The sequence below is a fragment of the Gopherus flavomarginatus genome, chromosome 4, assembly GCF_025201925.1.
Source record: "Gopherus flavomarginatus isolate rGopFla2 chromosome 4, rGopFla2.mat.asm, whole genome shotgun sequence".
Taxonomy (NCBI): domain Eukaryota; kingdom Metazoa; phylum Chordata; order Testudines; family Testudinidae; genus Gopherus; species Gopherus flavomarginatus.
Window position 1 is genome coordinate 61,091,749 of NC_066620.1, and position 15,552 is coordinate 61,107,300.

The 15,552-nt window shown below is 40.8% G+C and overlaps 1 protein-coding gene across 5 annotated transcripts in view; it reads right to left on the minus strand.

Annotated features, from left to right (window-relative positions):
- Nucleotides 1-15,552, minus strand: part of BABAM2 (BRISC and BRCA1 A complex member 2) — a 337,614-nt gene that overhangs the window by 263,236 nt on the left and 58,826 nt on the right. For all 5 annotated transcript variants that reach the window (XR_007773757.1, XM_050948585.1, XM_050948586.1 and 2 more), the window contains exon 4: nucleotides 13,792-13,886. Coding sequence is in view for 4 of the 5 variants with exons in the window: in XM_050948585.1 (XP_050804542.1) it covers nucleotides 13,792-13,886 (95 nt within the window). In the remaining variant the exon portion in view is untranslated. The remainder of the gene's footprint in view (nucleotides 1-13,791; nucleotides 13,887-15,552) is intronic.

The following is a 15,552-nucleotide window of genomic DNA, read 5'->3' on the forward strand; positions in this document are numbered from 1 at the left end:
ATACTGACAGACCAAGGAACCTCATTTATGTCAAAGCTAATGAAGGACCTCTGCACGCTGCTCCATATACATACCCTGAGAACTTCAGTCTACTATCCACAGACTGATGGGTTGGTAGAAAGGTTTAACCAAACCCTCAAGGCTATAAGGAAGGTGGTAAGTTTGGACGGCAAGGATTGGGACACCCTATTGCCCTACCTTATGTTCGCTATCCGGGAGGTACCTCGGGCCTCGACTGGGTTTTCCCCATTTGAGTTATTATACAGGCGTCACCCCCGTGGCATACTAGATATTGCCAAAGAGATTTGGGAAGAGGAACCCAATGAGAGGAGAAAGATAATAGAACATGTAATACAGATGCGAGACCGGATAGCCCGGGTCACCCCTATTGTATGGGAACATTTGGAAAAGGCACAGGAGGCCCAGAGAACCCATTACAATCGCCAGACAAAAGTCCGACAGTTCCAACCAGGGGACTGGGTGATGGTGTTGGTACTCACAGCAGAAAGCAAGCTTCTGGCCCAAAGCAGGGCCCTATGAGGTGCTTGAACCCGTGGGGAAAGTAACCTACAAGGTGCGGCAGCCAGGATGCCGAAAACAAGAACAGATTTATCACATCAACCTTCTAAAACCCTGGCATGCACAAGAGGCATGCGTAACTGTCCAAAAAGACCTAACCTAGGAAAACAAGCCTTCCAAACAGGTGAGAGTATCTCCCGATTTAACATCAGACCAGAAGAATGACGTGTTCTCGACAAAACCAGGTCGAACAACTGAGACATATCACCACATCGTCACGAACCCTGGGGCCAGAATAACAATGAGGCCCTACCGGATGCCAGCGGCCCAAAGGGAGGAAATAGAAGAAGAAGTAAAAAAAATGCTGGACTTGGGGATCATCGAAGAATCCACTGTCAGTGGTCCAGCCCAATCGTGCTGGTGCCCAAACTTGATGGCACCACAAGGTTTTGCAACGACTTCCGGCGACTAATCGAAGTATCCCAGTTCGAAGCGTACCCCATACCTCGCATAGATGAGCTAGTGGACCGTCTGGGGAATGCTCGGTACTTGACTACCCTAGACTTGACAAAGGGGTACTGGCAGATTCCTTTGCGTCTTCTGCGAGGGGAAAAAACTACATTCTCTACACCAGAGGGTCTTTTTCCATATACTGTCCTCCCTTTTGGGCAACATGGGGCCCCAGCTACTTTCCAGCGCCTCATGGACAAGCTATTACGCCCGCATAACAGTTATGCTGCTGCCTACTTGGATGATGTGGTCATTCATACCCTAGACTGGGAAACCAGCCTAGGGAAGGTGGAGGCAGTCCTTGATACCTTCAGGTAAGCTGGCATTACAGCAAACCCTGCCAAGTGCGCTGTAGGGTTTACAAAGGCCAAATATCTTGGCTACATAGTGGGAAAAGGTCTGGTAAAACCCCAAGTGAACAAGTTGGAGGCCATCCAAAATTGGCCCTCACCACGTCGCAAGAAACAAGTCCAGGCATTCCTAGGTGTAGTGGGGTATTACCGACGATTTATCCCCCACTTTGCCACAAGGGCAAGCCCCCTGACAGACCTAGTAAAGGCCGTGGACCAGATCTGGTACGATGGTCTGACGCAGCAGAGGAAGCATTCACAGACCTAAGGACTGCCCTCTGCAGTAACCCCGTACTGATAGCCCCTGATTTCTCCAAGGAATTTATCCTGCAGACGGATGCATGGGAAGTAGGGTTGGGGGCCGTTCTATCACAAATGGTCGGGGAAGAGGAACACCCAATTCTCTATCTCAGTAGGAAATTCCTTCCGAGGGAACAAAAATATGCAGTGGTGGAGAGAGAGTGCCTTGCCGTAAAATGGGCCATGGAAGCATTGTGCTACTACTTGCTTGGACGCAGATTTGTCCTCGTGACCAACATGCCCCTCTTCAATGTATGCAGCAGAACAAGGAGAAGAACACAAGGGTGACCAGGTGGTTCTTATCCCTCCAACCTTTCCAGTTCCATGTGCAACACAGGGCAGGGAGCTGTCACGGTAATGTCGATGGCTTGTCACGTGTGCACTGTCTGGCGTCCCAAGCAGCCCAACCTCTTGGTGTTGAGCAGGGGGGAGGGATAGGGACAGACCCAGGCCAGTGGGGTACAGGAGTCTGGTAGAGGGAAAATATACTGGTCACTGGGTGGGTAGTTTTCTGCTCCCTGAGTGACCAGAGCAGGGGCTGCACTAGAGTAATCAGGAACCTGCTAGAACCAATTAAGGCAGACATGTATAGTTAAGATTATGTTTTCCAATGTGCATTACTTTGCATTTATCAACATTAAATTTCATCTGCCATTTTGTTGCCCAGTCACCCAGTTTTGAGAGATCCTTTTCTAGCTCTTCGTTAGTCTGCCTGGGACTTAACTATCTTGAGTAGTTTTGTATCACCTGCAAATTTTGCCACCTCACTGTTTACCCCTTTTTCCAGATCGTTTATGAATATGTTAACTAGGACTGGGGCCAGTACAGATCCCTGGGGGACACAAATATTTACCTCTCCCCATTCTGAAAATTGACCATTTATTCCTACCCTTTGTTTCCTATCTTTTAACCAATTACCAATCCATGAGAGGACCTTCCCTCTTACCCCACGGCTGCTTATTTTGCTTAAGAACCTTTGGTGAGGGACCTTGTTAAAGGCTTTCTGAAAATCTAAATACACTATCTCCACTGGATCTCCTTTGTCTGCATGCTTGTTGACCCCCTCAAAGAATTCTAGTAGATTGGTGAGGCATGATTTCACTTTACAAAAACCATGTTGACTATTTCCCAACAAATTATGTTCATCTATGTGTTTGACAATTTTGTTCTTTATGATAGTTTCAACCAATTTGCCTGGTACTGAAGTGAAGCTTACTGGCCTGTAGTTGCCAGGGTCACCTCTCGAGCCCTTTTTAAAAATTGGCATCACATTAGCTATCCTCCAGTCATTTGGTACAGAAGCTGATAGATTACAGATGACAGTTAGTAGCCTGCAATTTCACATTTGAGTTCCTTCAGAACTCTTGGGTGAGTACCATCAGGTCCTGGAGACTTATTACTGTTTAGTTTATCAATTTGTTCCAAAACTTCCTCTAAAGACACTTGAATTTGGGACAGTTCCTCAGATCTGTCACCCAAAAAGAATGGCTCAGGTTTGGAAATCTCCCTCATATCCTCAATAGTGAAGACCAATGCAAAGAATTCATTTAGTTTCTCTGTAATGGCCTTATCTTTGAGTGCTCCTTTAGCATCTCAATCATCCAGAAGAAGAGTAGAACAGGAGGGCAAGGAGATGGGAGCCCATAGAAAAGCATTCTGTCCACCCTCCTACAGAGAATGGAGGCCTGAACCTTAAGGGAAGTTAAAAGAACCCCCCAAGAAACACACACACAACAAAAGGGATGCCAGATATCTTGGGAGAGAGCTTCCTCACAGTACACCATTGAGAAAAGCATTCCCACACACACCAGTATGCTATCAAGGAAGATTTCTTTCTGGATGCTAACAGGACCTTCCTGAGTCTCTTGATAAAGTCTAGCTCTTTCAGCATATTCCTTTCGTGTGCTGGGACAACAGTAAAAATGGATTTGGGTTGAGATGTACCTGTACAAAGGGGCCTTAGGATAGCAGATCCTTCTGATGAGGAAGGAGAAATGTGATTTTTGGACACACTTAGAAGATCAGCATAGCATATCCCAGCCCTTTAAAGAAGATCCAGGGCCATGAAGATTACAGTTGTCCAAGTCTATTTTTATTAGAACCCTCAAAATGACAGGGAAAAATGGAAGGCAGATGCCAGGCTGAATTTACTAGGGATGGAACCATTACCCAGAGGTCTGAGTACCTGCTGCAAAACTTCCACATCATCCTGTTGTGTCTTATGGTGAATAAACCTATCTGTTGAAAGTCCAGTCAAGCCACCACATCATGATATACATTTTCCTTGAGGTTCCATTCTCCTGAGTGAATCTTTTACTGTTGTAGCTAGTCCACTTGTATTGTATGTTCCCTTTTCCTAGCACATACAGAACCCTGATAGATTTTAGTTTTTTTCCCAAAGATGAAAAGCAGGAGCGTTTTCTTTTAGAAGGTGCTGAATTCTGGAATCTCCTAGAAATGGGAAGAGCTTGGCAAGTCAAAAGCACCAAAATGAGAACTTCTCAGGCCTGGTAAATTTTACCACCACAGCTATGTTGGTTAGGAGTGTGAAGAAACAAAAATAATCAATCATTCACCCTAACCAAAATAGCCATGGTGACAAAAGCCTTAGTGTAGATGTAATTCTACTAGCAAAAAAGTCCTATTGTCAGCACAGCTTAATCCATTCGGGAAACCGGTTTAAGGAAAGTAACTCTTGGCAGTATAAGCTGTTTTTCCACTAGGGGGTTATCCAGGATAGTTATACAGGTATATCTACATCAGCAAACCATTTTAAGTGTACACAAGGCTCACTGACTATCTTGCCTCACCACATACCATCTACCCATTTATTCTGTGCTGGGGACAACCAGGACCCAGAAGTTACAACATTTCTTTTAGAAAATGCAATGAAATATTATTGCATTATAAATTATAAAATCATTGTGTGTGATTTCAAGATAATAAAACTAGAGAGGAAATGTACATTTGTGTAGGATTTTTTTTAAATATAGCAAGTCAACTTTTGATAAAATACAGTTTTGCACCCAAGCTGAGTTCAGTGGGATTTATGGGCACACAAGGAACGTAGAATTATACTCTCTTTCTCTATATATTGTTTTTTATTTGTGTTTTACATTTTTCACTCAATTTAATGTTAGATAAATGTGTCATACTGCTCTACGACTGTCTCAATACTGACCCAAGCAGAGCACTTCTGCAGTTTAGAGAACAATATAAGTGCTCATAACCTCACTGCACACAGATAATCAAACAACTGAGAGAAGGCAACAAATATCATCTGGGTTGGTTTGAGTCAACAACCTAAAGGTGAAAGGTTTATTATCCCACTGACAATCTTCTGATTTATCCTCTTTCATCAACAAATATTGCATTTAAAAGAAATCAGACATATTCTAACAATTAATTTGTTTATATCTTTTCAATGACTAAGCAAACAATGTTTTGTAAAATTAGAAAATTAGATTTTGAAGTTTCTCTGTGCTATATACACACAAATTATATGCACTATTTTGGAAAAATCGTTATTCAAAATATAAACAGGATTCAGCTAGCACTTCCATTATAAATCCAGATTTTCAGGTTTAGATATCTTGGCTCTTTTAAGCTTCCGTGGGTGAAGTTTGGCATACAGTTGCTGACCAGATGTAGATTTCAAATGTTTTTAGTAGAAGAGCTTTTCACATTCTAAAAAATAATTAACTGTCTTCCCACCTCCACTCCCCCTCCCCCAAACAAATTTGGAATAGGTTTCAGAATCAGTAAAGAGTAAAAATAAGTTTTATTTTTAAAGTGCTCAACCCCAAAGACATTCAAGCAGAGCACAAAAACAAACAAAATATTTTCAAAGGCAACAGAGTCCTCAGTGAAAAGTAAAATTGCAAATCTAGCATAAAAATGCATAAGAAAAAACAGTATATAACTTAAAAACAATACATAAGCCCAATAAACACCAACTAAAAGGAAAACAAGCTCTGGCCAGATAAATGGTTTTAGGCAAGAGCAGTAATGATAGAGAACAGAGATTGTAAGTATATCCTCCCTCACTAGTTTAGTTCATGTACTGGTAGCAATCTTGTTCAGAGCTCTTATTTAGACCTAATGGTGTCCATTTCTATAAAAAGCGGAGCACATTCTAATACAATTATGTGATCATATTTCACCAGTATCATTCAGGTGTAATGACTTAACTCTATCCCATATTGAGATGGTCAGCTTCCAGGTTGTGAAGAACTAGAGATATATTTTGAACATTAACTTACTCCCAGTTAGCTCATAGTGAAGGTGTTTGGACACTAATCTTCTCCAAGATGTCTGGACATCCCCAAATGTACAAAGCATCACCACGTAAAGATATCAAGGATAGATATGCTTGCAAATTTTTGCTGGAATAAAATGCATATAGTGCTTCAAGAACTGTGAATTCTCTTTAGAAAAAACCACGTCCTTGCTCAACTCCATCCCGAGTCTGGCTCTGACAAAAATCTTGTGTTGAGGGCACAGTGACTTTTTGAAATTTAGGAAGAACTCATTAATGTTTTAGAAAACATTCAATTTGAGTCATGTCAGGAATTTTTTTGTGTGAGGACCCATAGAATAATTCATTCCAAAAAGACCACCCAGAAGAGCACAATTTACATTATACGGTGACCCTGTATGGTTTTATCTTTCAAGAAAATTATCCTGAATGGAAAGGGAAGTAGCAGAGTCTGTGAGAGTCTCTTCACAGTTTGAAAGTTTAAGAGGGACTCCTGTCACTGAACCATTCTGAAATGTTTTTAAAAGCCTTTAAGAAATGCTCAGTCAAAAACAAATAAAATTAGCTAACCTGGAACTTGGTTTGTAAATATATATAAACAACATAAAGGGAAAAAATCATTAAGAGATGTCACAAGCAAAGTTAAGATTAAACATGAAAATAAATAGAGCTGTGTACAGATATAAAATTTGCATTCACATCTGATCTGCAGTCTGCACACATGGTCCACAAATACCTGCGAATAGAAAGTGGATAATCGCAGATTTGCAGGGCGCTAAAAATAAACACAAAAATTTAGAAAGTATGGAAATTACAGTTACCATCACCCAAATAACCATCAATCTGCCCATATATCATCATGTACAGAACATATGAAAAACAGAAGACAATGCTATTCTCAAACAATGCACCAGTGATTCAAAAAACAGAAGTGTCCTAACTGTAAACTAACCCTATCCTTTCTGATAACCTAATTGTAAACTCACTAGATTAGCATTTAAATCAAAGTGCTCCTGTCTTTAAATGCCTACAAAAAATGAATGCACTCCTGACACGGTTAAACCCATATGCTGCCATTGGAAAAAGGCGGGCTTTCATTTTTTCCTTTAAGAAAAAGTGTTTGTATTTAGACAATCACACCAAAGAATATAGGTTTAAAATATAAAAGCGTTCTAAAACTTAGCAAAAAGATACCCAGATACTACATCTGAAGATACTAAATTCTTAAATGGTCAGAGCAAAAATTAGGTAATTTACATACAAAGATGTAGTGCACCATAGGAATCATATTTACATTAGACCCAAAAGTGCTAAACCAAAGCCAGAGTTCCTCAACTCCACAAACTAGAAAAATAAAATGGATTTAGTCAAGTAAAGCTGGTTTGGTAGATTTAACATAGCCTCATTGCAAAAGCTCTATCAAACATGCATACATTAAGATTTTAATAAAGTTCTTCCTTTTGGTCTGGAAATATATACAGGTATAATTTCACCAACCATTGAAATACAGCCACCTTTAAGGTATAAGACAACACATTACAGAAAGGAGAGGAAAATTCTGCCCAAATACATTGAGACAAAATCTGCTATTACAATAAGGATTGTGGAATCTTTAATGTCCACAAAGAGAAGATACAAAGCTTAAAAAGTCAAGGTTCAATGAAAGATCTTCATAAAGTAAACAACACATCGCTCAGTTAGCGTGTGTCAGTAGACTAAATGGCTGCATAGAGCCTACTGGGATTCAAATCTCTACCAAATAGTGGCAGTTAGTTAAGATATCAAAAATCAATCAGAGGGCAATTCAAAAGGTAACTTTTGCCATAATGCTGTTGTCTACATCCCACCAAGCGAAGAATACTTCAAAAATACCGGAAAACCAGGGTTAAAATTTCACGTATGCACATCAATTATTGACTGGCTCACACTAAGAAATAACAAGGCTAACATAACAAACAATTCTTGTTACTCAAACGGGCATCAAAGTAATGAGCTTCAAATTAATCTAATCTATACGCACAAATTACTAATCTGTTTTTGTGCTGATTGAATTTTTATCTGAACACAGTGAAACATGGCCGGGGGAGGGGGGTGTTGTTACTGTTTGTTAAATACATGTCCAGTACCTCCCATTCAAAATAACAAACACCAAAAAGAGGAAGAACTTCATTATTTACATCCTGGGAAGCTGTTTTTTTATATTATAAATATATAAATACAAATATGAGATGTAAGTCTATAAGTTAAGAAAGGTATATTTTAGAAATGAAAATAAAACCATATGAATGTTCATTTCTAATAATACTTTGAATTTATAAACCACCTTCCAAATAATAATTTTAAAAGGATTTTTACAAATTTTCATTAATATACTGTAGTTACAAAACAATCTAAAATAAAGGCTTTGGGGAGAGGAGGCTGTCCAGTCCCAGTTGCACTCCAGCCGTAGGAATTATGATACCTACGGACAGATTTCACAATGCATGACAGAAAGGGACCATGATCAGGACACACTGCAGTGCAGGGTCAAAGTGAAGGAGGTGTGGAATGCCTACGACAAGGCACAGGAGGCAAACCGCCGCTCTGGTGCTGCGCACACGAGCTGCCGGTTCTACTAAGAGCTGGACGCGATACTTGGTAGCGACCCCACCTCCGCTGCATAGGCCACTGTGGATACTTTGGTGGCTCGCGTGTCAGTCGATAGCAGACTGAGTCAGAAGAAGGAAATCTTGGACGAGGAAGTGGAGGGAGAGAGGGACTCAAAGGCAGAAGATGACTCGGAGGCCAGAGATGCATGCAGCCAGGAGCTCTTCTCCACCACAGAGGAGGCTAGCCAGTCACAGCTGTTGGATACTGGCGAAGCACAAACAGGAGAGGAGGCCCCGATAAGTGGATTTGATTTTGGGAACCGCTGAAGCGAGTCATTGGGGACAGGAGGGTTGCAGAAAGCAGGCTTGTGTCTGTATGATGTATGTACCACCACATGCCTAGTCTGAGCGATGGAACAGGGTGTTGATTGACTCCCTCACTTCACGGGAATCCGCCTCAGAGATCTCCAGGAAACTCTCATGGACATACTGGGCAATCTGCTCCCACAGGTTCCTTGGCAGAGCTGCTCTGTTTCTTGCTCCACTAACGGTAACTTTCCCGTGCCACTCTGCCGTCACGGAGAGAGCTCGGGGGAAGGGGGGAAACCATAACTCCACACAGGTGGGCCGCATAAGGGCCAGGGAGGAAGCCACAGTCTTGGAGAAAGGACCCTCCTTTTATTTCCCGCTCACCCTCATCAGCGAGATATCTTGCATAATGAACACAGCTTGTGGAAAAATATGGGGACAGAAATAATTATAAGCCCCCCAAGTCCCTCTCCCCCCCCTACAGTGCTGGCTCTCCCCAACAGCCACATGCCCAGTGTACAGTAGGGTCCGGGAATACTGATTTCCCCTGTGGCTACTCACCATTTTGGGGGTCTTGTGGCTCATGTGTGCTTGCCTGGGGTCAGCCAGTTAGTGACAGGTGTGTGAGGACTGGGTGTTTTTTAAATCATTGAATCAGTGGTCTATGTGTTGCAAACAATACTGTTTCTGCATCATGTTGCATATTGGCTTCACAGATATGACCTTGGGAGCCCAGCCTCCCTCTTTGTTACAGTTGGCTGAACGGCTGCGCAGAATTAGAAAGCAGCCACGAAGAACTAAGGAGAAGTTTCTGCGTGAGGTCATGGTGCAGTCTGCGACCAAGAAACAGGAATTGAAGGACAGCGAGAAGAGGGACCAAAAGGAAAACGTGGCACACCAGAATGAATCCATAGAGTAGCTCTTAAATGTTATGGAGTGCCAAGTGGACACGCTCCAGGCGATACTAGTACTGCAAACTGAGCAGCTCCATGCCTGCTCTCCCCTGCAGCCACTGTCGCAAAAAACTCTTTCCCATGTGCACCCCCAGACATCGCCAGCACACTCTTATCAGCCTCCTGGCTCCAGTCTGTATCCACGGCATTCCACTCCTCCCCCATCACAGTCCAGCACTGCGGACTCCCAGTACCCACTGCACTCAATACCCATCCCTCTGTTGAGCCCGCTGAAGTACAGTACTCACTGCACTGTACTCCGAAGGAGAAGGTTGGATATGATCCCTGGACATACACAAATCTTTAACTGTCCTGGGACTCCACACCTCCTGGGATCTTCCCTTCCCCCATCCCCCTCAGTGCTGATGTGTTTTTTTGTTTGTCTCTCTCCTCTGGTTGTTGGTTTTTAAAAAAGAATTGTGTTGGTTTGAAAGCCATCTTTATTCTATTAATTGAAAGCAAACAGAGCCCTGCAAATCAACAGACAATTATGTTAAATCTTCATATTGCATCATCTGCACCAATCACAATCACCTCCTAGCATTACAAGCACTGCACTCCTGAGCATAGCAACAAATATTAGTGGCTTTCAGATTCAAATTGCTGCCTCAAGGCATCTCTGATCGGTATGGTCCTGCGCTGCTCCCCTCTAATAGCCCTGGTCTCTGGCTGTTCAAATTCAGCCTCCAGCCACTGAGCCTCAGCAGTCCATCTCTGAGTGAAGCTTTCACCCTTCCCTTCACAAATATTACGGAGAGTACAGCATGTGACTATAAGCACAGGAATATTGTCATCAGCCAGATCCACCCTTCCATATAGGCAGCACCAGCGGGCCTTTAAATGGCCAAAAGCACACTCAGTCATTCTCCACATGCTCAGTCTGATGTTGAACTGCTCCTTGATGTTGTCAAGGTGCCCTGTGTATTGCTTCATAAGCCATGGCATTAAGGGGTAGGCGGGGTCTCCCAGGATCACAGCGAGAATTTCTACTTCCCCTACAGTGATCCTCTCGTCCAGGAAGAAAGTCTCTGCTTGCAGCTTCCTGAACAGGCCAGTTTTCTGAAAGATGCCTCTGTCATGCACCTTTCAGGACCAGCCTGCATTAATATCTGTGAAGTGCCCACTGTGATCCACAAGCGCCAGAGTATTTCTCTACGGTTCTCCTTCTGATTAATGTACTTTGTACTTGAGCAGTCTGGTGCCAGAATTGTAATATGCATGCCATCTAGCACCCCTCCACAGTTAGGGAAGTCAATTTGTGCAAAGCCATCTACAATGTCACGCACATTGCCCATCATCATGGTCTTTTGGAGCAGGATGTGATGAAAGGCTCTGCACACTTCCTCCAACACCAGTCCAACGGTCAACTTTCCCACTCCAAACTGGTTAGAGACCGAATGGTAGCAGTCCAGAGTAGCCAGCTTCCACAGTGCAGAAGCTTTGTGGTCAGCTCAGAAAGGAGGTTCCATGCATAGGAAGTGACATGGAAGAAAGAAAAGTGGTGGTTGCGGGAGAAGGGGACAAACAGCCACTGAGGCTGGCATCTCTGGGGAGAAAAGGGGATGGTGGGCTACATGATAAAAGGTGGATAAATAAACAACGGATGACTTAAGGAAGAGGCGGCTTTGGACAGATTAAATGACTAGGTTGACATGACCGGGCACTGATTTTTACATTAAAGATAAGGTGATACACTATACTTTGTCAAAATGTATCATACAATTTATTCAGCATTGAATTTTATATAAATATTTCTTCTGCAAGATGCCCAGAATTCCCTTGAAGTGTTTCACCCCTCATTTGCTGCAAATATCTCTTTCCTATGTTAAAAAAAGTGTGTTACATGACATACATAGTAAAGAGTATGTATCTGATGGAGACACAAACCTTTAAGTGATGTTGCTATAAGGACCACTGAGAAGCTTGGAATAGAGTGAAACAAGAACTAAAAAATAAATAAATAAATAAAAATTAATGGAGATATACCTATCTCCCAGAACTAGAAGGGACCTTGAAAGGTCATTGAGTCCAGCCCCCTGCCTTCACTAGCAGGACCAAGTACTGATTTTGCCCCAGATCCCTAAGTGGCCCCCTCAAGGATTGAACTCACAATCCTGGGTTTAGTAGGCCAATTCTCAAACTACTGAGCTACCTCTCCTCGCAAGAAAGGGATAAACATTACTAGAATTTAAGAAACGAATTAAAGATTATGAAAATACATTTTAGACTCTGCTTATTACTGTTCATATTCTTCTTTATATTTGATTTAACTTCCCTGTTGCCCATAATTAATAAAATCCGGTTAGTACTGGATTACTGCATCCTGCTTGAGAACTGAGATAATATGAATATTAAGAAGACAGCCTTCAAAAGCCCAAGCACACATAAAGGCCATAATAAAATAAAATTCCTGAAGAGATGTAATGGTACAAAGCAACTTAGATCCATTTAAACAAAGCACTCAGCTTTTCTATCTGGTAGACAGACGTTTTTGTCCCTGTACGAAAAATGCTGCCCTTTTTAAATCATGTTTTACCTTTTATTTTTCAGTGTTTTAAAAAGCAACAGGAATAAAGAAATTGGTGTTTTCAGTTTTATGGCCAGTTTTAAATTAACAGTCCATTTGCCAAGTCACAGAAACATTCCAACTATCAAGAAATCTAAGTTAGACATCCTAAAATATAACAAATAGATACTCCCTGCTAGCAAATGAGCTATTCAGATGAATTAAAATAACCTGTTAGCCACTCTGCAGTCTCAGACCAAGAGACAAAACATGTCCAGTATCCAAATGACATCTTTCATGTTTCAGGCATACAGAATTAGGTACAGAACTTCCAAAGCACTTGGCTAGCTGAAAAGATCAGTGACCCACAGGGAAAAAAATGAGGACCAAGAACAAAGCCATCTTCACAAAAATTCTGCTGGAAATGTTAACACACTGATGACTAATGGATCAATATGGAATGTATCTATGACTAATGGATTCCTTAGTATTATGTATCATTCACAAGAGAATAGAACTAGAAACAAAAACAGAAGTCAGCAAGCTAAAAAATATTTAGCAAAAGCCAAAAATTTAATTTGAGCTTTAAAACACTACAACAGAAGTAAGAAAAACTCCTTAGGTTAGCTACTGAGCAGGAATAAGACTGGAACTCTATGCTAAAGGCACATTTGTCTGACAAGGGAGCACACTCTAACGTGACTACTATATCAGAGTTAGAAGTATCACAAGTACGCAACCAAAGTTCACTTCTAGGTACAAGGCTTTATTATTAAAGACTAATCTTAAATATTCAGTAATATTTCACGTTTCTGGTACCTGGCTACGGTATGTATTTTTCTTCCACACTAGCAACATTGTGCAACAAAGTATTATCCATCTAATGTGCCGATTTTATTATCTCCCCTCCCCAAAGCATGCTTCTGCCTTTAGTGCAGCACCATTTCATTATAAGTATAAAGTTTTCAGAGTCTTGCCTGACACAATGGTGCCCACAATACACTCCCACCTGGTTTCCACCCTTTCTGGTGTTAATACAGACTAATGCCAAAGCCCAACCCAGTTATACCTCATTCTCTGCCATGAAATAAACTCTGCCAAAGTCCAAATAATGTTTTAAAGGCATGGCAAAGGTTTATTCCTCTGCTGAAAGAAGCAAATCTTTGAAAATTATCAGGTGCTAAATAGAAGCAACTGATTTTTTTAAAAGCAACTTTTTTTTTTTTTTGAACAGGTATGTATTGTAGAACATTTTAAATGATTATATACGAGGAATGTGATGTCTTATCTTGATTAAAACATTTTTAAATTAATGATTTAGTTGACTCCATAATTATGGTTTTAAAGTGGAGAAAGTGTCTACATACCCACAGGACAGTGAAATAAAAGATTTTTTTTAAATCTGCATTGTTAGCAAATTCCTATTGTTGAGCCATTCTCAAAAGCCAAGTCTCTCTCCAGCACATAATGATCACAAAAACACTGAAGCTGTACTCACATGCAAGGCAGAGGGATCTGGCAGGAATTCAGCATCCTCTCCAAAGATAAAATCTGGTGGCAGCTCTGGGTAGTGGGCATTGAAAATTATATCCCCTGAAATAAAAATAAGTGAACAACACTGTTTATTTCCACTTCATATCCCCAAAATCCTAAGTACTGCAGAGGAAAAATTCATTAAGTCCATTTTTAATTAACAGAAGTCATATGCAAAACACAACTATCAGATGTACTGGATGATAAAGTTAATTCTTGAAGGCACTGCATCTTCCTGTGCAAGTACAGAAAACATGTAACAAATTATTGCTTGGTTTGTCACCACTTATCCCACAAAGGGACACCTTGAAGCACTGATATAGTTAGAAAAGCAACCATATAAAATAGCACCTTCTTCAAAGCAGCACATCTGGGATATTAAGTAATTAAAATTTAATACCCAGCATATCTGTTTTATGTATTTTTGTGAGTCATATCTAAGGAAAACCTGTTGATTTGCTATTGATTTTATAAGGAAGGCACTCAGGTACTATGGTGATGGGTGGCAGTACAAAATCCTGAGGACATACAGAAAGCCAAATTTTCAATGCAGTGAATATTGGGAGAGGAAACAGGAAACAACATTGCCTCAAAAATGATCACAGAACTGTTAGGTAAGTACAATATGCAGAATCTCTATTACTGAAGATGACATAAGAGACAGAACACAGGTTAATTGTTGGACCTAGGTTTTCAGTGCTGACAGCTGTGGAGAAAAAAATCGTCACTGGAGTTGCAAACTGACTACATATGATTCAAATATCAGGGCAATAAAATATGAACTCCTTGGTATCCTTTTTATAGCACTTTCTACATTTAATAGCCGTATTTCAAAAGAAAACTTTTCATTTTGTTTACATGGCACAAAACACACACGTTACACATGAACAGAGAACTACAGAATAAACATTTTAAAATGCATTAAATATTCCTGAGTTTACTGACATGTTTTAGGCATCTTGTTAAATGACACCAACAGCCCCATGCATTAGGCTTTAATGCTGGCTTTGATAAGAAAAAAATCTTTATACAGTAGAAGTCGCTTAATAGACACAGGACTCTCAAGCTTCATTTAAGCAGTCTTCTTGATTAAGGTGAGTTAGTAAACTCTGTGGGGATTAAGGGAGGTACAGAGCTTCTAAGTTCTGTATAAATCTCTGTGGACCTTACTATCTGTATTGACTGAGACACAGACTGTCCTCAAATCTGGGTATTAAACAGATAGCATCATGGATTTGGAATGGTCTTATCCTATCATGCAGCGTTTTTTCTCAGTAAACAATATTTGGGAAAGGATGTAATAGATCAGCTGGAGTCATCCCAACTAATCACATCCTGACTGAGTGGAACAGAATATAATGGAAATGCTAAATATCTGGACTATATGTTATTTTTAATGTGTATTAATGCCATCTGAAATTAAATAAGAATATTAATTAGGTCACAATCTCTGACATGGAGTTCTCATCTTAAATATCACAAAATATGTAACAAAACTACTTAGCAAGATTATGAATGCTTGCAGTAGGTAAAAAAATCTAGTTTGTACTATAAACTTAAATGTCAAATAAAATTCAGAGTTTACGCAGATCAAGATGTGATTGTTATCATGTAAACTTTCAAAGAACAACACTCAGCTAAACAGAAGGAACTGGCTTCGAAAGAAACTGCATTCAGTACTTCTTCCCTGCTTCTGAACTACTCCAGTCTCCATTTGAAGGTATAT